At 34.1% G+C, this 26,914-nt stretch overlaps 3 protein-coding genes across 7 annotated transcripts in view; 1 reads left to right on the top strand and 2 right to left on the bottom strand.

Moving 5' to 3' along the window:
• LOC128230807 (unconventional myosin-Id-like) overlaps positions 1-4,651 on the bottom strand; it is a 43,938-nt gene extending 39,287 nt beyond the window's left edge. The window contains exon 1 of the mRNA XM_052943252.1: positions 4,519-4,651. Within this exon, the coding sequence (XP_052799212.1) occupies positions 4,519-4,619 (101 nt within the window). The 5' untranslated portion in view covers positions 4,620-4,651. The remainder of the gene's footprint in view (positions 1-4,518) is intronic.
• Positions 4,652-8,291: 3,640 nt separating this feature from the next.
• LOC128231193 (proteasome activator complex subunit 3-like) overlaps positions 8,292-26,914 on the top strand; it is a 39,971-nt gene continuing 21,348 nt past the window's right edge. Inside the window, exons 1-6 of one of the 5 annotated variants that reach the window (XM_052943697.1) lie at positions 8,302-8,444; positions 9,756-9,895; positions 10,458-10,652; positions 10,872-10,944; positions 11,332-11,513; positions 12,196-13,146. In XM_052943697.1, coding sequence (XP_052799657.1) covers positions 8,400-8,444; positions 9,756-9,895; positions 10,458-10,652; positions 10,872-10,944; positions 11,332-11,513; positions 12,196-12,409 — 849 coding nt within the window. In that variant the 5' untranslated portion in view covers positions 8,302-8,399 and the 3' untranslated portion in view covers positions 12,410-13,146. Of the gene's footprint in view, positions 8,445-8,636; positions 9,126-9,755; positions 9,896-10,457; positions 10,653-10,871; positions 10,945-11,331; positions 11,518-12,195; positions 13,147-23,659; positions 23,774-24,081; positions 24,115-24,517; positions 24,581-25,147; positions 25,241-26,914 lie in introns of those variants that run through there. The other 4 variants (XM_052943688.1, XM_052943705.1, XM_052943722.1 and 1 more) reach the window with 4 other exon arrangements.
• LOC128231215 (uncharacterized) lies at positions 15,163-19,259 on the bottom strand. The gene is made up of 8 exons (XM_052943736.1): positions 18,867-19,259; positions 18,542-18,608; positions 18,185-18,286; positions 17,805-17,871; positions 17,526-17,567; positions 16,798-16,848; positions 16,145-16,225; positions 15,163-15,358 (listed from the first exon to the last, which is right to left on the bottom strand). Exons 1-8 carry the CDS (start codon positions 19,013-19,015, stop codon positions 15,201-15,203), a joined length of 717 nt encoding a protein of 238 aa, XP_052799696.1. The 5' UTR covers positions 19,016-19,259; the 3' UTR covers positions 15,163-15,200.

The raw sequence follows: 26,914 nt of genomic DNA on the forward strand, positions 1-26,914 counted from the left end.
AGTTGTAGCCCGGACACGGAATTGCTAACGCACCCCCATGGTGATTCTAGTATTTGAGGTATGGACCTGGAAATTGCGCGCGACACAACCTTTTAATGTAGTGATGATTTGTATGAAGTTATTTGAAAATCGCTTTATCAGTTACCAAGTTATGGCCCGGACACGGAATTGCTAACGGACGGACAGACGGACAGACAGACAGACGGACAGACGATGGAGGCCATAACATAATACGACCCTTCGTGCGTATTAAAATCAGAGTTTATATATGCCTTGCGTAATTGTCTCTGGCAAAATAATATGTGTTTTGTCTCTGGCAAAATGTGTACCAAGTTTTATTTGATTATCTTCGACACTTTTTGTGGCATGGCCAAAGTTAAAGTTGTTATACTATATATATAATATTTGTACTAGTGTGCTAAGGGTTGATTAGTTTCAACGTTTTATTCAAACTTCTTAACAGCATCATAAAAATAATGTCATTAAACATCAATTATACAGGTCTACAAAATTAACATACAGTACAATTAATACCAACTTTTTATAAAAGAAATTCAAACACAAATTATGCATAAACTCTGGAAAAGTATAAATTTAGTGTAACTTTTTTCCAGAATCAAAGTATTCGATCACAAAATGAGTTTTTGATTTTGACCCCACTTATCCTTGTAAAATAAGCCAACTTGTTACAGAAACTTTATAGCAACCAAACAAGGATTTTATTACAATTTTAGTGTTTCTTTTGAAATATTAATGCATAAGGTAGAATGTAAAAGGTCAAGCCAAGTGCTTCAATTGATAACATTGGTCATAAGGCATGCAATATTTTGCCCATAACTTTCATATTATGAACTGGTTTTGCTAAATTTTGCATTAATAAATATTTGATTTGAAAAGCCAGATAACCCATTTATCAAAACCCCATAAATGGATTGGAAAACCAGGAATGCAATCTAAGTGCTAAATTTGAAAGAGTACGAGTAGGAAAGATCTCATACATTTAAAAAAAAGTCAAGTTACTGACCAGTAACGAATTGTATAAATCTTGGATAAGTTGTCCACTGGTTATGTTTTGGCTAATTTGCACATTTAAAGGATTTGATTGGTCCATAATATATTTTGGATAAATATTGACCAATCAATAAACATTTTGGTTTTGGCTAATGATCTGTTGAGATATCCACTATATTTTTTGAACACCACCTCTTCTTAGTTAGAAACATTCAAAACTGAAATTAAATGTCATTCTTTGTTTTATATCAGGTTCCTAAAATACAGAAAACAAATGGGGTAAAATAGTCGTTCGACAGTTTATATATTAGATGGCTGATGAGGTCATAGTAAAATTGTCCATTTGAGGAATCTCTGCTGAGTGTGTCGTAGCTGACATTCACAGTATTTCCGAAAGTTGACAATTTTAGTATAACACCGTCAGCCATCTTATACCAAAACAATTTAAGGGGAACAATAGTTTGTTGTTAAAACAAATTGACATTTCAATTAATGTTTTTATTTTATTATATCCAGAAATCTACATTGCTGTTGAAATAGAATTGGTAAGCAGAAAACATGCCTCATTTATAATCATGACAGATCATGAGATTCCATGTCTGACGATTCCTTCATAATTATTAAAAGTTTCGATGGTCAGTTGGATATTTAATATGCAGCGATAAAACAAAATGGTATTGGAAAAAATGTGCATCATTATTTTTGTACAACTGCTTTATACCATTATTTCATCTAAAAACAAAGCAAAAATCATGACTATCTGAGATCTACTCCTTCTCTAGATCTTAGCTGGCAACATTACAAAACAACTGGGTAAGAACAATTCATTAAAATGTGTTGGATAAAAAACATTTTAATTTGTTCTTGGTTGATTATCGTCTTCTTATTTGCTATCATAAAATATACTTGTTTTTACCGCTTTTAAAGGGGCTGTACTCTGTATGATAAAATAGGGAACATTTAAAAAAAAAATTGTCGAAAACTGACATAAACATGGCATCGATGTGTACAATGCATTGAAACTTACTAACTGAAGTACTACATACATGTTGTTTACAATTTATTTAAGTTAAGCAGTTATTTCGTATTTTTCCATTAAAAAAGATTACTGGGTATGTCTACCAGGTAGAATTCATTCCTTATGCATGATTGGCTAGTGGGTGTTATCACATGATATTACCGAGGTAGGTGTATAGCTTAATTATGTCATCCAATTAGAGTAAGCCGTCATAGTTCAGTGGATATGACGCTGGACTGCAATTTTGGCGACAGGGGTTCGAACCCGGTTTCCGACACATTTTTTTACATTTTGGTACTTTTTTTTACAATTATGATATCAAAGCTTAACACTTTCTATAAGAATATTGTCCTAAGATTCGTTACAGAACAAAACTTTTTTGGTGCCAATCTGGTGTACAGACCCTTTAAACTGCTAACAATTATCAATTTTAATTTTAAATTTTTGATAATCATTTAACCGATTTTTGCTGACTTGAAAGACAATTAACAGACCAAAAACTTGATCATTGTATTATCACTATCAAGATGTAGATATTTTTATCGAGAAATATATTGAAATAAATAATTTCCCACTAAATATTCATAAAAGTTATTATCAAAGGTTTGTTCGATCGATCGGCAATTATAAGAATTTCCCAGAAGGAAAAAAAATTACAATTATAAACAATGACAATAGAAACTCCAGCTATAGTCATTATCCTTCTGATGATTGTGTCAATAATGATCTGTTTGTATTCCGATTAATTGCATTTCTTATCTCCAACACGATCACTTAATGACATCTGTACTACCAGTCTACACTTAACTATGACTTACAAGGACATTTTCACATAAACTCCCGCATACTATATGGTCATTAATACAAAACAAGTCAACTAAATTAGTACTTAGACGAAAGGCCTTTTGAGGGCAGTTTTGGTCAAGTCAGAAGTTCTGTTTATCATTCATTCTAAATGTACATATTCCACAGAGCCTTCTATGCATTTCAGAACAAAATGTTGAACTTCAACTAGGCAAATAATATCTCTTAAAATGAGATTTAGAAAATATCAATGAAAACTAGAGGTTTGTTTTCAACAATAAAAACATATATGTCTCCCCTCATATTATCCCTTTGTGTTGAGAAATCGTTGTTAAACTATAACACCATGTTGCTTTAATCCACACATGTATTCTTCAACTGAAGCCAAAACTCGGTTGGTAAGTGTTTGAACAAATGAGAGGTCTCTAAGACGCCTATGAGCAACATCACATTAGTGGTCAAAATTAAATTTTGTTCAATGGGTTGGCAGTATTTTTCAAATTTGCCAGACACCTATTTTGGTATATCAGCAGTCATAAATTTAGATCAGGAAGATTGGCTAATTTAACAGAGGCTGAGTGGTAGACAAAAGATAATTTTGAACTCTTAAGCTGGTTGATGGGTGTTATTATGTGTCTATCAAATTAAAATGGTCTCTTGGCATGTGCCAGCATTAACTATTTTAAATTCCACAACTTTAATTTCAAATTAAGTGAAACATTAACAGCTTTTCAAACAACTTCACACATTAAAGAAAACAGACTGCTCAGCGATCAATGATTCGGAGTACAATTTTGAATTATCATGTGGAATTTAGTACTGAAAAGGGGTGATCATATTGACCAAGCAGCCATACATTTACAGTTTGCAAAAGACTCACTTCAATCAATCAGTTGAATCGTATCTTAAACGTAGGCTGGTGTCAAACATTTTTTAGTGCTAAAACAATTCAGCTGTTCGAAGAAGTTCAAATAATTGTGTGTTGATGGATCTTTTTTATGATTTTCAATATGGCAAATCCTTCATGTATAAATTGTTTTGTACCAAAAGTGGGTAGTTATTCCGATTGGGACTCCAGGTTAAAGCATATTGCACCTATAAAACATCATAAAAACAAATTACCAGATAATGCTATTTATATTTGTTCTGTGCTCTAAAAAATAAATATCCAACAAATTAGTATGAGTTTGATTTGTTTTTCTTCATTTCATACAATTAAAATATAACGATATATACATGAAGGGCACCTGTAATGCTGCGGTTCACAGTTCTACAACATTCCGAACACTTCGGATGGGGCTGAGTTGTTACGGTTGTATTTACAAGGTCTGTCTTAAAGCTTGCCAGAGATGGTCAAGTTTGGAAAAAGGATTTGCCATATCAAAAACCGTAAACAAGATCCATCAACATACAATTATTTGGACTATTCGAAGCCCGTGATGAGGCTGTATTCACTAACAGTTAACACTGTGACTACATGGTGCAAAATGTCATTGTGACAGTGTTTTGATGAACTGAAGTAATAGGAGTATGTTTCTCTTAATTTATTTGCAAACAGTAATAATACCACACCTGTAATCAATTATGACATTTATCGGCAATTTTGAAACGACCCCTGCGATGAAACCGGTTTGTCATTTAAAACAAAACGACTAAAAGGCAATCTTAACAACAAAATGTATTACCTTAGTTTCAAATTGTTCATAAAAGCATCCAATGTAATGTCATTTAGGAGAACAAAGTCCCCAACCCCGAATTCGGGCCCTTCATGAACACTGCCCGCCATGTCGAGTGATTTCTAATCAACCCGGAACTGGCCTATTTACCTGACTAAATAAACGCCCTACCATGAGGCTCGTGTCCTTAAATTAAAGCGCGTGATGTTTTTGTTACTGTGTTATGATAACTTACGAGGTTATTTAACAGCAAATACTAGCCGCCCAGAAGTTGATCTCAAACAAACAATGTTTATGATCTCATACCATAATGTATGGCAAATAAGGTATACAATGTATAAAATAAAAATGAATGACATGGCGGCAGATACATGTTTAAATTTAGAAAATGATACCAAACATGGGTATTGGAGGGTCATAAATTTCAACACACACAAACATACACACATATACATACCTTTAGAATGTATACAACTTGAATTTCTAACAAATAGTCACGTGTGAAATAAAATTCTACCAGTATATTTTCTTATTCCTAAATAGGCAAACATTTGTATCGTAGCATCATACATGTACATCTCGGACAGTCACGACAGTGCCTGTTGATCATTACTTAGGCTTCTGTAATGTTTCATATGTTCACAGTACAAGTAAGTTACACTTTTGTCGTTTTTTAGCATTGTTAAGTATACGCAATGTTCAAACATCATTAATATGAATATGAATAAAAAATATCAGACTAAATAACAGGGGCTACAGCAGTAGTATTTATTAACGACTGTTTCAAATTAATATATCATTAAAATCTGTCAAACACATACAACTACATTGTACTTGTGGATTTTTTTTCCCCGGCAAGTATTGTTAATGTGATACGATTTAGCATTTTCAGTTAACATTCTTACACAGTGGTAGGTGCTGAAATTGTCAGGACGGTGGCCTGACAGAGATTTGGATGGGTACCTGTAGGTAGGGATTGACCCAATCATAGGAGCAACCATGCCTTTGTATGCTACTGTTTCTGATAATATAAGTAAAATCGAGTAGTATTTAAATTACATGAGAAATTAAGTACCTCCTTTTAGCAATACTTTCCAAAAGTTTTTTTCCTAGCAAGCTGAATTAATTATGACATTTTTACCAACAACACATCACTGTCATAGTAATGTATCTATTAAAACTGTATGCTTTTATTTCCAGGTCACCAGCTCTTTGTTATGTTTTGATATGTTGTGTATGTTTGTTATTCGTGTCGAAAAAATAATAGTTCATTGAGCTTATGTTTCTTTCAGAATATATCAAACTTTACAGAAAGTTTCTTGTATGTTGTATCTTGTAAACAAGGTACATGTACGTCAGACGATTTTCACTTTACATTTACTTTTCATTGTTCTAAATATTAAAATGTCTCAACAGGAAAATAAAAATTGTGACTTTTTTGGTAAACGTCCGAGAACTACCACTGTCAAACTAAATGGTTGTCGAGCGATGGAATAAACAAATACGATGGTTATTCAAGAATATGTAGATTTTCTTAATAACTTATCAAGTTTCTGACGTCTTTGCATACTTTTTGCCAAAATACAAATTAAGGTATTCTTTTATAGAAATTTCAATAAAAAATATATACATACGTACAGTATAAGTATTAATATAAAACATGACATACACATTACTAGCAAATGAAGAATACGTGATTGTTTTTATTTAGACAATTTAAACATGATCAAATTATTATAAAACATACACTGACAATATTGGCTATGAACAAAAATGGATTTAAAATGCATTGAGTTTCTATAACATTGGCCCTAGCAATAAGTAACCGTAATATACAGCCAGTGTCTGATGTAATCTAGTTAACACTGGTTTGGGCCGCGTGTGCATGCGCGTCGGCTGCATCGCAGTACACCAAAGATTCACCGAGGGTGATGAATGACGAGTCGAAAGATTGTAACGAGTGCAATAAAATACCAAAACGAAAATTATTCAAAAAATATTTTGAAAAGGCTTAACAAGCACCGATAGCCCTGCACAGCTCAATGGGTGTCGTTGTCGTCGCACTTTTACTGTCCCTTTAAAACCACCACTCACTTTTATTTTCAAAGTAGTTTGTCGCCAGTAGAACGTCATCGAAACCTAGCACAGAGTAACAGTAGACATAACTTTGTCCTCAGGCGTCTAATTGCTATTACTTTAAGGTAAACAACTCAACATGAGTGCTCAATTAAAGCTGCACTCTCACAGATTGAACGTTTGACAACTTTTTTTTAATTTTTTGTCTTGGAACGAGCTAATTTTTGCAAAAATCCATTGAAACCAGTTAAATAAAACTGCTGACAAAAATTAGATCGCAATTTTTTAAATTAAGTTAAAAAATTGATGGGTTATGCATTTTTCTTAAACCGTTAGTTTAGGTCATAAAACATTAATTTTCGATAATTACGCAAAAATTTACTTCTCGAAGACAAAAAAAAAAAGTTGTAAAAATGGTAAATCTGTGAGAGTGTAGCTTTAATAGGATGTTATAGCAACAATTATCCCCGTTGCTATGTTTTTTATTGAAAAAGAAAGCAACACACTACATGACATGAACATATACTCAATTGCCATGTGTTATTAGTTTGCTTGAAGATACAAACTCAGCCTGAACACTTTCCGGACAATTATTTACCATACATGTATACAGGAAACTAGAATAATTATTTTGATATACTTACATTAAAAAATAGTTCTTGCCGTTTACTATTTCTGGCAATAATTTCCTATTGAAAACACATCATCAATACTACTCAAAACATTGTTTATTGGAGAGTCTCAAAAGTATAAATACGTAATGTCGTACATGTAAGTTGATTGCATACGGGATTTCAACAAAATACGTATAAATATCCATTCGTACAAACTTGTGCAAAACCCTTAAGACATACGAAGCAAATGTTTGAGAACAATTGGACATCAAAACTAGGCATTTACCGTGGATTTCAGTTCGGATTAAAATGGTTGAAGAGCTAGACATGAAGCGATTGTTAAAGCCAGGCATAAAACGATGGATACTTTAAGACCGTGTAGTGCTCATCCCCATCTATGCTCTTTGCACTGTTTGTAATACTTTCATAACAAGTTGTGACTTGCAGTTAATAACTGAGCTAGTCTGTTGTCATGTTGTGGAATCTAAAACGTTTGATCCCTTAAATTTAAAACAAAGTCCGTTCTTAATAACTTTTTAACATAAGAGGTCTCGTTTATAAAAGCTACATTGTGTGTATCTATGATAAAGTAGTTATACTACAGAATCAAGCAAAGTTTAATGTGCATTTTAATATTTGTAGACTGATATAGATCTTTTACTACTAACTTGTCACAGGTTTAATAGAGTTGAAATACATGTGCATATTGATTGCGCGAATTTCAAGCAATGGTGCCCTTTGATCTTCTTTAAAGACTTTGAATTTGATCGAATCACACCCAGAAAAAGCATTTATGTTCAGTGGAACAATGATCTGAAGTTAACATGGGCGGCAGGTTCTAACGCACACATACATTTGTACTACCACGGACCTAGGTCCGTTATACTACATTCTAACATGGAACAGTTAATGTATATAGTGTTTTGGTCCATGCAAGATACAACTTATTGATTCCTTAATGACCTTATGGTTTGAAAGGCAATCGAAGCATGATTGGCATTTTATCTAGTTTTTGGAACACGAGCCTCTCTCTAGTCATCTCCCTGTCGAATACTCTCGCGTGAACGATGGTTCCCAGTTTCTTAACGCAATAGTAAAAGTTAGCAAAGAAAGCCTGGAAAAAAGCCGAAAGTGTCGCAGAAGAATAAGAAAATATTGAGCCCACGTTTTAGTATAATTTCGTAAATTTAACGAAAGACAATGACAAAAGACTCAAAGAAACCCAAAGATGCCAACTTACAGAAGGTTTCCTTTTGGAAATATTATTTTTCGTTGATTATATACGTTATTGTTCAAGATCAACACAATGGCGGGTGGGGGAAAGCTGACGAAGGGACTTTTTTATTATTTTTTAAAAACACAATATCCATGATACGTTTTACATGTTGACCATCTGGCTAGTTCGGTCCTCACATGTGGGAAGTACGGCCTGCCCATCTGGGGTGTAAGGGATGCGGGTGTGGATTTTATATTCTGCCAATATGGTCTGGAAATCTCGGTTGGTCTGCCAATCTGGGCCCCGTTTCATTAATGGTCGCATCGCAAAATTAGACTGCGACGTCGCAAATTTGCCGATCGCATCGCAAAATGCGTTTCATCAAAATTGCGACGTCGCAAAGAGCACCTGCTGGTCGCAAATATCGGTGCTTTTTTTGCGACGTCGTACTACCAGTCGCAACTTGACTTTAAGACGCAAAAATGGCCGACGCAGTTGCGGTTATTTTCCAACAACGACGTTGTCGTCGAAGAAAAGTGCCCATAAGGCGAGTTTTTAATGCTCGCATTTCATCGATAGTGGTACGGGATCTTGATTTTGTTTCCCGTTACCGTTTGGATCGGGTGTTGTTTCAAAATTTGCTTGAAACAGTCGGCCAGACTTTGGAAAAGACCTATCGCGGTGGACATACTATTCCTCCCGACACTCAAGTAAGAGTCAAATGTACTTTACATCATTATTTAATGTACTAGTCGGTACGAAATCGAACGGGAAATACGGTGTACATAGGTATGTATGAAATCAACATCCGGTTGACCTTCACCGTCACTGAGCAAAATGCAAATACGTTTGGGATAAATGCAGCTAAGTTTTCCATCTTAGATACGTTTCTTTCTGATAGTTTGGGCATTCATAATGTAGATATACAGCCCCTTTATTGAATTATCTCGTCATTTGCTGTTTAATTCGCTAAATTGTATGTTAATGGACAATTCTATGGATATTGGACATCACAATCTGTCAGACCCAGTTGTCATTTTTAATGTTGACATATCTGTTCTATTTGAAAAGTGGTAGGAAGTGTTTAGTCTTAACAGTACTCAACATGAAAACCAAATATGCTTCTGTCATATCATTGGAGGTATATTTGGTGTTATGAAATGGGTGCCTATAGCCTATAGGTGTCATGTACAATGTAGAGTAAGCCGGAGATTCAAGTAAAACTTTATCATTTCATCATCATTTAAGAGAATACATGGTTCTTGAATTAACCCCAGTGAATACTCTGAATGTAAATGTTTGCGTGTTATTCTCATATTAACATTGAGAAATTATTTCAGGTTCTTGTTGGTCTCCGGTGCCTGGCAAAAGGTGCCTTTTTTTCGGAGGTTGCTGACACACACGGAGTGAGCAGATCGAGTGTCTGCAGAATTATCCATGGATTTGTCGATGCTGTAATCTACAACGTTGACAATATCAAGTAACATCACTCATTCACCTTTCTGTTCATAATTAACATATTGATATTATATCAATTCTCTACAGAAAATCAAATGCCATTTAGGATAGCATGGTGTGAGTGCATAACATAGTGATGTAATTGTCCACTAAAGGCTGATGTAAGCATACTTGCTTATGACAAAGACGACCAGAATTGGTGCACGGCTTAAGCAATACAATTTTTATAGATTTTTACCATGTTCGACAAGTGGGTCTCATCTTGGTACTCCATTGTGCCTACATGATGGACTGTGTATGTAATAATACAATGCAATCTTGTAATAACCCAATAACAACTTTGTTCACAATATTTTTGCTAGATTGTGAATAGTAATGAAATAAGTATTTTTGAATTGTTGATATTGCCAAATTCAATGCTCATACCTTTTGTTTCAGAGTTACACTGATAAAACAATCATTGTTTACTGACACCTATATCCATTCATCTTATACACATATATCTGTTCTTGACTTCTTATACACCTATATCTGTTAATCTTATACTTTGCTTATATTTAAAAGAAACACTCAAAAATTTGCAGGTTTCCTGTTCAGAGGGATGACCAGATGTCAGTGAAGAGGGGTTTCTACAGGAAGTGTAAATTCCCAAACATTGTAGGTGCTGTTGATGGTACTTTAGTACCGATTCTGGCCCCAACAGCAAATGAAGAGTCATTCGTATGCCGTAAGGGGTTTCATGCCATCAATTGCCAAGCAGTGGCTTCCTCAGACTTGAGGTAGGTGACTTATTCCTTTTGACATGAAATAAATCTTGAGATGCAAAAAAACAAAAACAAAATAATTTAAATGATATACTTGCCTATTTGTTTATATATATTATTAGTATAACTTTTCTGGAGCATAACTTGTTGAATGAATTTTTTTGTTAAATCAATGATGTTAAATGAAGAAAATGGCTTTGTATTAGTTAATGTTTTAATTATTGGCAATTTCAGATTCATTGACATAGTGGCAAAGTGGCCTGGTTCCTCACATGATGCTGGTGTTTTTGACAATTCGGTGTTAAAGGTATAAACAATGCATGGTTAAAGAAGTAATCATGTCTCACAATGTGATTTTACTTCAATGTCATACACAGGTCTTGCATATTATTTTAATATGCCTTGTTATATAAAGTATATGAACAACTGCAATTATTGTATCTACTGTAAAGCTGGCCTGTTATCTCTTCGAAAGCCCCTGTTTATTTTCATTCTCTTTTTTCGTCTTAATTCATTGAATAAGGGAAGGTACCGATAAAAGGCCCTGTATATATATATAAAGAAATCATGGCTGTGTAAGAAAAGCTTGAAATAATGTCAATTTATATAAATTTTATATTACAATGTACATGGAGTGTCACCCATATTTAATTTATTCTCACTTCAATATGCAATGTATTATATCTACATGTAGGACTATCTAGAAGCAGACTTGGAGGCTGTACTTCTAGGCGACAGTGGGTACCCGCTGAGACGTTATTTAATTACTCCTATTCTGCACCCATCAAATGAGAATGAGGAGAGGTACAACAGACGCCACAAGACTGCAAGAGAAGTTGTTGAGAGGGCTTTTGGTGTTTTGAAGTCAAGATTTAGGTAAGCCATTTTTAGCTCGACTATTCGAAGAATTGGTGGGCTATACTACTAGCCCCAGCTTCAGCGTCCGGTTAAAGTTTTAGGGCAAGTTAGGATTTTCACTTATAAGTCCAATACCCTTCATTCAATTGACTGTATAATTCACACAGTTGTTCAGTGCCATCACATGATGAGGTTAGATAACTCTATATTATCTTTTATACAAATTATGGCCTCTGATTGACTATGAAACTTAGGTTCAAGTTTTAAGGCAAGTTGGGATATTTATTAATAACTTCTATACCCTTCATTTAATTGACTTAATACTTCACATAATTGTTCAGGACCATCACCCAATAAGGTTACATAACTCCATATCCTAAATACAAGTGATGGCTCCTGATTGACGTAGGTTAAAGTTTTAGGCAATTAAAAGTTAAGGGCAATTTGGGATTTTAGAAAAAACAACCCTCTATACCGTTTTTTCAATGCACTTAAAAAAAATCTAAATTATTTTTGAATAGTACAAAGACTATATTTTTGAGTATTTCCCGATTAACTTTAAATACAAATGGTTTCAATACAACATTCAGCATCACCACATCTAGTAATTTTTACTTAAATGTTTATATTTGTTTGTTCAGCTATTCATCTGTATTAATGGTTGTGTTTTTTTGCTATATAACAATTGATTTTTTTCCAGATGCCTACACAGATCGGGGGGTGTGCTGCCATTTTCACCAGGAAAGAGCTGTCGGTTTTTTTTAGCCTGCTGTAAACTACACAATCTGTGTATTGACAACAATATGCCACTTCCTGATGCTATTGTTTGTGCAGATGACCAGGGCATTCAACAAAATCAGGAGGCCACAAGACCCGGACTAACCACAAGGGCACAGTACATTCAGCTGCCATAGCTTTACAAGATAGTGTGAACATTCCTTTCAATTTTGTCTATCATCCATAAACAATCTTCTCATTATAAGACTGCATAAGTTTTCATATGCAAATAGATCACATCAAGGATAAGAACAGTGCACAAGAACCATTCACATGTTTGCATAATTTTTAATTTATCGGCCTTTCTTTTTTTATTCATACTTATTTCTTGTCTGGAGCAGAACTTTTTTATGCATTGACTGGAATTTTCCTACACAGATGGGGAAGTGGTGGACTGCACAATAACCATTACTCTGGCTGGCGTATTTTTAATCTATAGATATTAATTGTTGATATTAATTGTTGGCTTTTTATATCACAAAGTCCATAAATTTTTTGCAGTATAATACATTTTAAAAACATCATATCCAGAAAGATGTCATGGTGTAGTCCACAAGAACCATAACTCTGGCTGCAATATTTGTTGTTGTTTTTTAGAAGTGCACAATGCACAAGAACTGTTTCTCTTGACAAAGTTAGATATTTGACAGTAAATTTTGAGGCCTTTGATTATTCTATTAAAAGCTGCACTCTCATTGTTAGGTTGTGTTTATTATATAGAAATTTAAATGATCATCAAACTATCTTTTTGTGCCTGCTGTGCCTTGTTCTCTTGCATTAATGTGTCCTTATTTTTCTAATTTTGAAACTCAATTTATTGTTATTGATAGACCATTTAATAGCATTGCTCATAATAAATGTGTAAAAACAGAAATACTTATAATTACTTAAAGTTCATTTGTCTACCCTGTTGAAGAAATGTGTTGCTTGATTGACATTATTTGAAAACTACAATTTACTGGACAGTTAATGTAAATAATGTCCTTTGTTTTTGCTGAAGAGGCAGAACTTCAATAGGATAGTAGTGATTAAAATCTGAGTACATTACACTTGCTCTTTTTCTAAAACACCCCTTGGTTCTTTTACATGTTCAGTGTAAAGCAGCGATACATGGGGCACAACTTTCCTTGGTTAAACCAGTATATGTGTACCACTTTACTAATCAAAGTGCCAAGCACCTGACAAGGGAGCTACCAACTTATGGTATGACGTGGTCAGACATTGAACCAAAGGCCTCCCCCTCCGCAGGCGAATTCATTAACCACTAGGCCACGGAGACATATTCAAACAAGTGAATGCTGAGTAAAGTAATAAGTAATCATTTATTGCAGTATTAACACTAATATACATGTATATCACAGTATTGAAACAGCTGAAAACAGAATCTACATGTCTCTGACATTATAAAAAAATACCTTTGTTGGCTATCACAGATAAAGCTAGAGACTAAATGTGATGTAAATATGAGGAATGTGTAGACAGGTATTAATTTATTTATAAATCTGACTTAATTATTATTATTGGCCATGTGACATGATGGATAGAGAATAGTTCATGTGAGTATATATAGATAAAAATGCATATGCTATGAACATTATTTTAAAGCTATCTGCTCTCTTTACATACACTTTTACTATGCCAGAAATGAACACATCTATGTGAAAAATAAAACATAAAATAAAATGCAATAATATGATAATAACAATAAATGACATATAATAAACAAACCATATATGGAAGTTGGTTCAACAACAATAACAGTGTCATTAAGATTCAACAAAAAACATTTTATATACATATGGATATGTCACATATTAACTGGGAAATCTTTTGTAAAAAATTGCAAAAGTCATAGGTGCCACAAAAATACAACTCATATCTTTCCATATTAAGACTTCATGTATCATAAAAAAGCAGGCCATGGAAATGCGTTCTATAATAACTGATAAAAAAAAAAAGTTGTCAAAACATCAAATCTGTGAGAGTGCAGCTTAAGTTTAAGACTCATGATTTAGTTTATGACTTATAGAGTAAAAGTAACTAATCTTAGGGAAATTGTCAAATTTTAATTGGTTAATATGTGGACATGTGGCTATTTATTCAAAGAACTCATTTATGAAGTTTTTTTTTAACCTGTGTAGCCTTCGTAAAGGATGTATACGTAGGATTCGCATCAATCTAAATCTTTTAAATAACACACTTGAAATTCAATGATAAGCCATCCATCATACCAATAAACTTGTAAAAGTGACACTCTTAATCAAAATCAGTTCAACATGTATGACAAACATAACATTTGAGTGATTCACTTTTTACTAATGCATTCATGGAAATTGTTTATTAACAAGACTTGATCTATGTATGAACTAGCTGAAAACATGGGTTAAGACTTAATTTATTTTTTACAACAATTGTAAAAGAAGCTATTACACCTTATATTAATCATTCTCTTCGGCACAATGTTGCGTGAGAGAGTGGTTTTGTGTTGTATATAATTAAACAATTATATATCTGGTAAATCTGATGTAGGAGCAAGAGCATCTTTAAAGGGGCTTTCTCACGTATGATAAAATAGTGAGAAAAAAGAAAATTGTTGAAAACTGTCATAAACTTGGCATCGATGTGTACAATGCATTGAAACTTACTAACTTAAGTACCAAAAAGTTTACAATTTATTTAAGTTTAGCAGTTATTTGTATTTTGCCATTAAAAAAGATTACTGGGTATGTCTACCAGGTAGAATTCATTCCATATGCGTGATTGGCTAGTCAAGCTGTTGTTATATCTTAGGGTAATTGAAGGATTATTATAGTTATAATAAAAATATAGTCCATCCTGATTTTATGTACTTAATTTTTAAAGCATGAATATCATTATAATGGATGGCTTACCTTAAAAATGTCAATAAAATAATGTTGATATGTAAGTTCATTGAAAACCAAGTAAATCATTTAATGTCTGTTGGTCTCGTTGCGAAACAAGAGATTTAAGGGACCCGCTTATTTCCCGCAGCAGTTCATTGCGAGTCCTGCTCTCTGCCAACAGTTCCCTCTGTAAACTGATCAGCTCGTCCGAGCACTGGCAGTCTATAAAGATACATATTCAATTTTTTAAGTCAATGTATTGAACTGATAATGTTTAAAACACCTATTTGGAAACAATATATTGTAATGTTATCATCATTCAAACTTTAACAGATAAATGGGATAGATGTAGTAGGGTTTTCAATTTAGAAAACATCAAGTAATGAATAAATTCTGTACTGTACCACTGTATTGAATCAGTGTTTAATAAAAATGATTATGTAATGATTCTCATCAAACATGTCATTATAAATCATTTGAAGGAGTTTATGCATATACAAAATAAAGGAATTAAAAGGTATGACTACCAGCAGCAAAAAATCTCATTTCAAATAATATAATAAATACATTGTTATCAAGGCTTTAAATCATTACTAAATTTCAGTGGTGAATCTGTGTTCTAATGGTAACACACTTGTTTATCAATCAAGGGGTCGCAGGTTCGATTCCCAGTCTCATCACTAAAAAGTACTAGTTGTCGCCCGGGAGTCCCCTGTGACAGTGCTATACACCTGTTCATGTTAAATAACCAGGGAAGCTTCTTACCAGGGTTACATTCTGTCTGTGCAATCTGCTAAAAAAATATGAAATGACTTTCAATCTTAACAGAGCACTGGCTGTATGGGTAATGCCTGAGTGCATGTATAAAAAGCTAACACACCTGACCTCCATCAATTATTATTACTTAACAGACAATGATAGTAGCAAACACAAAGCTTTTTTTTTAAACATTGTTTGTGAAAAAGGTTTTGTTGGCAAAACAATTGTTCTTAAGAGTTAATTTTATACCATAATATTCACGCTTCCTTTTTCCTGTTGAGGATGTCCCAGAACTACATCTTACATTTTTTACTGTGTCACTTGACGATTCTGTAAGGAAAGAAAAACTTGTAACAAACAACTTTAATTCTTGAAGCTATTTATTAAACTTTGACCGCACACTGGCTACATATTGGAAAGTATTATTTATAAATGTTATGCAAAAAAGTGCATTTATTGCATGTGAAATTTGTTTCACTGAATCTAAATGTGCCAAAGAATTGCAATTAATGTACATTGCGGAATATTGGAAAAAAAATGGTACTGGTTAGTAACATAAACTCATAATTAAACCTTTATTTAGCTTATTTAGCAAAACATATTAATACCAGATCAATGTTGTGACCTTGACTTTAAGTTTGAACGTAAGTCTTGTGAATGACACATCATTTTGTTAAGTTAGGTATCTTTAATGATATATGTGGTTAAAATCAAACCATTAGGAGAAAGAGTAGGACAGGACAAAAAAAGAAACCGATAAGACAAAATTGGGCTGCAATCAGATCTACTGACACCTTCTCACCTACGGGAATTTTGTATAGCTGCCACTTCAAATTAATGTATATAGAACACCTTAATACACTACAAAAAAGAATTAACTGTTGAATACTTTTAGTTCTTACCAGCACAGTTTGTGTAGTCAGCCGCTGAAGGGCAATTTTCTTTAGCGGCCACTGCAAATACAAAAATGTCAAAATAAATGTATAAATATTTTATTGATGATAACATAATAAGCAAATTTTGAATTAAATTGGTTAAATTTCTTTACTTCAGCTTGTCGAGAATACACTCCTTAAATAGTTAAATGCAAAATCATTCAAACAATCTTGAACTGCTGTATAAATCATCATGTTTCAGTGTCAAAAATTAGTTATCCAAAACGTTTCTTAAAGCTGCCCCCTCACAGATTGAACGATTTGACAAGTTTTTATTTTTCATCCTTGAACGAGCCAATCTTTGCAAATATCCATGGAAACCAGTTATTTACGACTGCTGACAAAATTAAATTGCAGGTTTTTATATTTAAGTTAATTTTTTAATGTTTTATGCATTTTTCTTAAACCGTTAGTAAACGGTTTAAACAATAAAACATTAATTTTCGAACGGAAATATGAAAATCTACAATCTGATCTTTTGTCACCAATCTTATATCATTGGATTGCAAATATTTACGCAAAAATGTACTCTTTCCAAGACAAAAAATGAAAAAAGTTGTAAAAATGGTTATTCTGTGAGAGTGTAGCTTTAACTGCCATAAAGTATTGAACATTATGGAAATACTTTTATAATAAAACATGTTTATAAATCCTTCTTCCTCATCTTTTATTATGATACAATTGTTAATACATACCTTCTACCTCATCTTCATTGGCCACTCCTAAGAACTTGGAAACTAAAAAGTAATACATAATGGCTCATTACATTTCACTTATCACAAATCAAAACAATGATATATAATGATAAAATACATATATTTATATGTCAACACCAATATAAAAAAAATGCTTTTGATATAATAAGTAAGACATTATTAAGTGAAACAAATGACAATTGAATAATTTCAATATTTAAATATTTAAGTTAAAAGATGTTTCATGTTGCTGTTTAGTGGGAGTGTTTTACAACTCACATGATCTGTTAGTGTCCACTCCAGTCTGAATACCGGTCACAGATACCGCTGGAATGCATGATAGGACCTGTAGCAGAAATGAGTGACACACATTAAAGAAACAGCATTCACTGCACCTAAGCTTTAATGTAAAAGATAAGAATGAAATTTACATCTTTAAAAATATAACAAAAAATGATTGCATATGTCTGCCTGTCATTTTTTAACTATATTGAAATTAGAAGACCCCCCCCCCCCCTTCCGACACACACACACATGGTTCTTTTTTAACTATAGGCAAATAACAAATTACCCACCCTTCCCTCTCCTTGCACACACTTACATAAACACACGAACAATATGTATTTCTCAAAATGTTATCGATGATTTTGTTTACATACCCTTTCCTCCAGCTCTGTTAGGATAAGGGTTTTTGGTATCTCCCCCAATCCTGAACTCCTCAGGGCTTTCAGGCGACCCTGCTCCTTTTTCTTTGTTCGACTCTGTGATGAGCAGAACAATTCTAGCATTTTATATAAAAACAAGCATGACATGCATCAGGAAAATTGTTTTGAGTAATTTTTATGAATGTTTTGGGCTAGAAATATTGAACAATATCACTATACATTGTAGTTGTCATAAGAGTAGGTTGACCTCATGAGTCATGTAACTTATATAAATAGTGATATAATTTTATCATTGTTATTTTAAACATACTTATATATAATTACTAAGACAGTTCAACATATAAATAATACCTTCAAATCCTTCCACTTCTTGGACATTTCATCAATCGTCCTCCCATTCCCGCCAACACTGTTCACACTGATATAAAAATGTTGTAGAGTTGAATATACAGTAATATACGTTATTCTCTGTTATAACATTGATTAGATGGCATATGTCGTTCTACTCGTGATATATAATCATTTTTATGACCCGGGCTGACTTAAATATGTAATAATTTGAACAAGATGCATAAAGATAAAACTCATCATTGACAGCATTGCATCCACTAACTTAGTATTAAAGGGGTAAAAATCTACGCACATTGAAGTGGCAGCTACTGTACAAAATACAAACCTCAACAAAATTTCATTTAGAACTCTTTTCTTCTCTGCCTCTGAAGAACTTGGGCCGTGCTTGGAAGTTAAAAAGGTGCTGTGTTTTGTGTGCCCAGTAGCGAGTTCTTCCAACTCCCGCGACGACCAATTTTGCTTCCTTTCTGACATTGTGAAGTTCTATGCAGAAGTCCGTCTGTCAAATCTGACAGATGGCGCGTAAACAAACAGGTACTCGCAGTGATGCTATGACGTCATTTCGTAGACTGCGTATCGCAAATTATCGATAGAGGAAAAAGTCGCAAGCTCTATTTTGCGACGCGATTAATGAAACGCAAATTGCGCTGTGTCGCAAACTCGGTCGCATTTCTTGCGACTTGCGACTTTGCTGGATTTGCGATGCGACCATTAATGAAACGGGGCCCTGGGTTGCAAAATCTGCCAATTTTGGTTGCATAGTAGACAAATCTGGGTTGTTTAGTCTGCAAATTTGGGTTGTGTAGTTTGCCAATCTGGGTTGAATAGTCTGCCAATCATTGGTGTATTGTCTGCAGATCTGGTTGGTATAGTCTGCCAGTCGTTGGTGTATAGTCTGTCAATCTTTGGTGTATTGTCTGCAAATATGAGTTGTATAGTCTGCCAATCTGGGGTTGTATAGTCTGCCTATCTGGGAAGTATAGTCTGCCAATCTAGGGTGTATTTGCCAATCTTGTTAACAATTTTGATCATATTGTTTGACAATCTGCACTGGATGTTTTTTTTAATTTTGTGATACATGTATCGGAAGGTTCTCAATAACTTTCGGTTGAACTTTCTCAAATAGTAGGCTTCTACTTATTCAACTTAAAATTCACTTATTTTCCAAAATTGAAACGACCCAATTGCCTTTTGACCCATCCATTTCGGTATGCAGCCAGTTCTTACTGAGAACACTCAGGGTTCGAATTTAGACTCACATACTCGCAAAATGCGAGCGCCATTTACAAATTGCGAGTGACTTTTATTCAAGCTCGCAAAATTCTGCGAGTGGCTTTTTCTAGACCACAAAATGTTAAAAGGAAAGTAGAATAGACATGAACTTAACTCTGCGAGGTAGTCGAGTGTAAACAGCCTCTAAGTGGCATGTTTACACTACCAATATAAAGAAGACAGTGCGGAGTCCCGCTCTAGTAAGTTTTCAAAAATAGAACAAATACGGAAAGGCTGAGTTTTATCTCGAATCTTTCCGGGATGCTCCGAGGCGTGCATTATACAAAGTGAATACGAATGACGTAATCACCTAGCTCAATCATTGGCTAAATTTAGCGCTTTCGCGCACTATATGTAAACCCCATCATCCTTTGAATATATTTTCACCCAACTGTCAAAATGAATACAGTAGACTTCGTCGATCGATATATTTCATGGTCCAAAGTATCCACGCTACATTTACTGTTCTTTTTTTTATTTCAAATTTATAATGTTATTGATTTTAATACTTACAGACTTAATGAAATCTGTAGCGTGCTTGTCGAATGGGTATTAAATTACCCGATCCTGGCGAGGGTAAATATACAAAGTGAACAATGTCAAATTATTGGACAGCTTTGTAATCAAAAAGCTGCAAGCATATGATGAGTCTTTCCGTACCCCCCAAATAGAATAAGCCATCAATAAGTTCTAGTAGTCGAGTCACTCAAGATTGATACCTTTTAATATTCATAATATGTCTTAGGTGTAAATTTCTACTTTAATTAGACAATATTATAAGGCAAGTTGATTTTTCATTTTGCGAGTTGCCTCAAAATGCACTCGCAAAATTTTGCGAGTGCTCCTCAAAGTTAAATTCGAACCCTGACACTGGTATTTTCTTTCAATCTTGCAGGTTGTCCTGTTAGCATATTGTAAGGGCTCTCGCTTCTAACCAAGGCTAGCAAGGTTTGATTCCCGGCCTTGGTGCATGTGAGTTTGGTTAGTGAGTTTTTCCGGGTACTCCAATTTCCCCTACAACACGAGTCCACACTCTCATGCAACATCATGCCAATGAGAGTGACTTAGTACATGTATAAGTTATTCTAACTTTCTTCACAACTGTTGTAAAATATATTATGTTAAAACTAAACTAATCTGAGGATGTATGGTCTTTTATATGGGATTTATCTGAGCCATATCAGTAGTAGTATACTCATGTTAATCATTGATGAGTTATTATGACTTTAAGGATCATTGATATATTATTAGGACTTGATGGATCATGTAGATCATTGATGGTTAGGACATTAAGAATATTGTGGATCATTGATGAAATATTAGGACTTTAAGGATCATGTGCCTTATTGATTGACTGTTAGGGATCATTTGCATATGCATCATTGATGAATTGTTAGGACTGTAAGCATGGCCTTCCCCTGGCCATTTTAGCACCAAAGCATCAATTTGTCTGATTTTGAAATCTGTATCGCTGGAGCGCTTGAAAATCGTAGTGTTATGATCAGGAAACTGGGCTGCTTGTATTTTCGTTTAAGGTAGCAAAAAATAGGTCTGCTAAGATCTGCATCTGGAGGTGCTTTGGTATTATGTATTTGTCGGTGACAGGGTGTTGTTTTAACAGTTTATTGATATCAGATTAATGGCTCACTTTATGACATATGCCAATTGGTAATTGGATTTAGTCTGAGGTTTTGATGAAGGGTTGTTATTTTTTTAAATGAAAATAGGAAGATCTCTGTGAAGTAAGCATACATGTAATTCACAACCTTAACTTAAGCCACAAGTAAAAAAATATTTTTTGTGCTTACCTGCCCCAAATTTCCCAAAAATTTACATAAATGACCAATGTAGAAAACTCAGGTTGCTGCTTTTTTGTGAGTGAGTATTGTAAGGCCAAACAAACTATTCATTAATTACGGTCTTACTGTCACGTTATTTGTAGAAGCATGCTGCATCACATGAGGAAGACCCGGTAAATTTACAGACAAACATTGTATTTGTTTGGCACACGTTTCTTATTGTTTGAATTTGTTGAGTCTAACAAGTTGTCAATGATAATGGTTAAAGGTTGTTTGTACCACTACATACTTTCAAAAGTAAATGGTTTGATGCAACTCAGTTGTGTAAACATTTATTTTGTGTAGGTTCATACTAACAATCTTTAACTTTTTAGTGGTCTACATTGTGTTGTGTAAACTACCTACTAAAAGGGCCAGCCACTGTTTATATCTATCACCTCACCTGATTTAAATCAATAATGGCTCACTGCTGATTTAGTAAAATAAATGTATTGGAAAACTTGAGAAATAAATTCCATCTCTTTGGACAAAAAAAATGTTGACCACCTATATTTGTTATGCACCAGTCATTTGTAACCACGGCCCCAGGTCCAGGGAATAGCGGGGACTTTGACTTTCGTTCCAGCCAAGCCCTGGCAAAATCTCGGCCCTGCGGGGACGATCTGCTGGTAAAACCCCCGCACCCAAGGGACCCTAGATAATGCCAATTTCCCGCTATATTTGACGTGAAGACAAAACCACCGCAGTCACCCAGCACTGCGGGATCACCTGGAAGGTAAAAACATGGCCCATTACCCCGGCTATCCCCGGTATACCCCCGGACCTCGTTACAATTGACTGGTGCATTAGTGTTTGTTAATATTAGGGATGCAAACGAATGGCAAAATTGATATTCGAATATTCGGTAATTCTTTCGAACGAATATTCGATTACCAAAATACATCTTTTAAAAGTTGTAGTAAACTTTTATAATATTCTCTAAAGTAATAGCTGGGGCATTTTAGCTCTACTTTATTGTAACAACTACGCGTGGCGGACCCTGAATTACACCAAATGAGCCTCTGAAATTCTTCATTTCAGAAAGACAAAAAGTCATACTTTATGAACAGAGAAAAATGAACAAAAACTTTTAATTAATATTCCTCTGCCTTCATATTTGTAAACAACGTGAACCTAGATGGATTTTTGGTCAATTGGCGTTATGTGCCAATGGAGAGTCTCTGTTGGACGAGCAGCCTCGTTCTGGGATTGACCTCTAATATATAAACTACGGAAAAACTAAACCAACTTGGGAACTAGTTTATTTCAGATTTTCTTAATTGGTAGAAGCAATTTACCTAAAATGGTTGGATTTTTTTCTGTCACTTGTCGTTTTCTGTCACTCCCCGTGTTTTTACAATAAGCCAGTTATTGTAAAAACATTGGGACCTTTTATAGTACCCGACGATATGTCCCTAAATGATACATGCCCCGTGTTTAGTGTATTGTCATCACATTCACACCACTGGCATTATGGGCCAGTCGTTGTTAAAACAAGACAAACGAATCTTAAATACAACAACAATCATAGTTGTAGGCAAAATTTATTATTATTATTATTTTTATTCAACAAAAAAACACATTGAATATTCGAATACCGACTTTGATATTCGAATACCATACGTTTGATCGAATATTCGTTTGCATCCCTAGTTAATATGCATTTATCAAATTAAATGTGATCAGAATAAGAATTTCCATTCTCCAGGCTAGTGATAATTATGACAACACAGTAATATTGGCAAATTTAGCAGACTTTTAATTTTTTCATACCAGCTTTAGCATATTTATGTGTTTAATAAAATGTTAAATTTGTTTATACATGTAGTGAATGTACATGTAAGATTGACTGATTGAGTGAACATAAGTTATCGTTTACAATTGACATTATCCACATTCTTTATAAGTTCAATCAAATGTTACTGAGCATAATCACATGTTCCATATGGTTGATTGACTTTTGTGGTTTGTTTTACCGAGTTACATGCTTACTTTAGTGTATACTAATTATGTTGTTGTGCTGTGTTCTTAAAACATATGGTCCAAAGTTATGAACATGCATCGGATTTATAGACCGTCTAAACAACATCATCATCATGTATATTCTCATCAGGAAAGAAAGGTTTGCCATTAAAAGGTCAAAAGTCAATTTTGATAAAATTAATAAAGAAGCACAAAAAATCATGACTTAATTTACAAGATTTGGGGATAAATCTGTTTTCAGAAATAAAATGGAATACTTAAGATTTTTGGAATCATTTTTAATTAGGCCGGTAAGGATATTTACTTTGAACTTTATACAAAAAGGAGGGAGATAAAAATGAGGCGCCGAAGCATGTAAAAAATGATAATTGGCTTCAAAAACTACTGCATTTCCAATCACGAACTATTGCATTTACAGTTGTTAATGTAAATTTCATCTGTTTTCAGGTACAAGACTTCAAAGAAACATTCAAGTCTGAGGTAAGCTTCAATCAACATGCACTCAAATTTAGTTGGAAGATTTTACAGAGAAAAAGAGGCAATGGTTTTGTTGCCCTGGTGTTTTCTCGATCATCGATCAGTCGCATTGTGTTAATGTATTTTGGTTATTGATCAAAATATCAGTAAAATGTGTAACATATTAATATTTAGCATGATTATTGAATAGTTGAACTCGTTGCATCATAGTATGGTGAGGTTAATTGATTTTTGCACTATAAGTAACCAAATTAGTATATAATATATATAATACAAATGAAAACTTGCCAAGGCACATTTTAAACAATTCAGAAAAATTGTTTTATAAATTAAGTTATTCCATATTGAATGATAACCCTAATGTGAATTCATGAGTGTTTTAGTTTGTTAATTGTTTTATCTTTAGGGGGAGATGCTTGTCAAGAGCGTTTTTCCACGAAAAATCATCGAACTGGAAGATATTCACAAGGTAACTACCATGTTGATGTTTTTTTGTTATTGATCATTGACTGAGGAATATGCTTTAAGTTCTGGTTATCTCCCTTCCACCATACATTTTACTTAAGGCTATAAATACATCCTAGCAAATGCAGTTGGTATCTTAAACTGGGGGAGTCTGCTCTGACCAAGTATTCTTTACATTTAATGGCGCAGACGAGTAGGTGGGGTATTGAAGTACATGTTTTAATTATGATTTACTGTATCTGTAACCATTCAGAGTCTTATACTCCAACTTAATTGTCTGAGATCCACAGTGAGTTGAACAGTGCTGTCCTGACTTAGTGTTCAGCCTATTTTCAGAAATTGGCTCAGACAGGTGAAGGGATGGGTCAGGGCGGGGTAATTAAGCACATAATTGCGTTATTGAGTAAAAATTTACAATTTATTTCTCCATTCCGAGTCTGAGCCTGGCCAAGCTGTCTGAGATCTACACTGGTTACTGACCCAGTGCTCATTTCAGACAATGGCTCAGACGTTTGAAGAGGTTGGTGGGGTAATGTTGTACAAGTGTTTATGAATAATAATCTCTATTCAGAGTCTGAGTCTGGACAAGCTGTCTGAGATACACAGTGTGTTGAACATTCCTGTTCCTGATCCAATTATCCTTACAGACAATGGCACAGACGAGGTACGTACATAAATATTGTTTTAGCAATATTTAAACATCTTTCTTACTATATTTATTCATCAGTCTGTCTGGGTCCTGATGGGTGGCGTATTACGGTTGCACCATTTGGTTTTCTGTGTATGGGCTGTAACTTTGTCATGCAGGGTTGGATTGAAATTAGAATTACTTTGCACATGTTTTCCATATATAAAGACAACTTGTTGCGTGCAAGACCCACATCCCTAACTCAAAGGTCGAGATTTTGAAACTTCTTGGCACATGTTCAGTCTTTGCCGTAAAAAGCATCAGCACTTGTCCTTTCGGGCAAGTAATTGAAGAAAACCACTTGCCCAAAAACAGTTTTACTTGCCCAAAATAACCAATTCATGCGTAAATGTACGAAACCCAATTTTCAATATAATAATAACGTTCAATCAGGATTTGTGAACTGTTGCTAAGAAATTATGAAAACGGAGGGATCTAAATTTCGGATAAATGCACTTGCCCGTTCTGGCAACCACCTGGGATTTTTACTTGCCCGAAACAGTATTTACTGGTCCCGGGCTTCGGGCAACCCAGTTACGACGAAGACTGCATGTTTTTGGTACATAAGACCAGCTGTCAAGTGCATGTCATACCTCTAAGTCTTACTTCATCTCTCCCCTACACTTGAGGCTAGCCATCATGGGGTCTTGCATATATACTTATAATTTATATTTGGTCTTCCTGTATGTAGACATAATAATAAGTAATTGCATTATCCATTGAACTGGATGGCATTTCTAGGGCATTCATCACTAACTGTGACAGCTCATGTTTTCTAAACATTTTTAAAAATATTTTAATAAGGTTTATGTTATTTTCCATCATTGGATACCCCCGATACACTAGTACACTTTGTGTACTGGGGTAATTTGGCTAGGAACATCTTGCAATCTTGAATTATTAATGAGGGAGTTTCATAGTTTCCGAACGGTACCAGATGCTTTCCTGTTAAAAAATATTCTGGTGAATTGAACCGGTCTGCTGTTTCAGTACAATAATATTAAACAGCAGTCAAGACCACTCAGCCAAGGAGGCTACTGACAGTCCCACTTCAGGGTTATAAAGCATATTTGATTGTAACATGCAAATTCATTGGAAGGTGAGTTTTCTCCCCTGGCTTATGCATATTCATTAAAACGAAATTTTGTCTGTCAATTGTCCCACAGTATTTATGATGTATAAAAGAATTAAGTACTGTGGTTGCTGACTATGGTCATCTTTTCCCTATAATCTTTGATCTTGGCCATCTTAAACAAGTTTTCAATGAAAACCAGATTATTAGAATGGGGATGTCATTTTTTGTTGACCTAAACAACTTCAAAGCTTGTTTGAAAATTTGGTGATTCAACAGGGTCCAAAGGGATTCTAATGTATATAGCAAATATAATTGCTAAACAGACCGGAAATGAGAAGAATAAGTATAATCTGTAGGTAAAGTTTGCCATGCAAAATAATTCCCTACCAACCCATTGTTTTTACAGGCCGTAACCAGAAACATTGTTTTTAGGCCTTATCATTTAAGAGAAAGCTGCTGGTTTCAGCTGGGAATTTCCAATTTTGACAAGTGGTTACACAATTTAATTATAGTCTTAGTTTTGAAACTCTAGTTTCGATTACATTTTGATAGGACTCAAGTTCTGAACATTTAGT

The sequence above is a fragment of the Mya arenaria genome, chromosome 1 (genome assembly GCF_026914265.1).
Source record: "Mya arenaria isolate MELC-2E11 chromosome 1, ASM2691426v1".
Lineage (NCBI taxonomy): Eukaryota > Metazoa > Mollusca > Bivalvia > Myida > Myidae > Mya > Mya arenaria.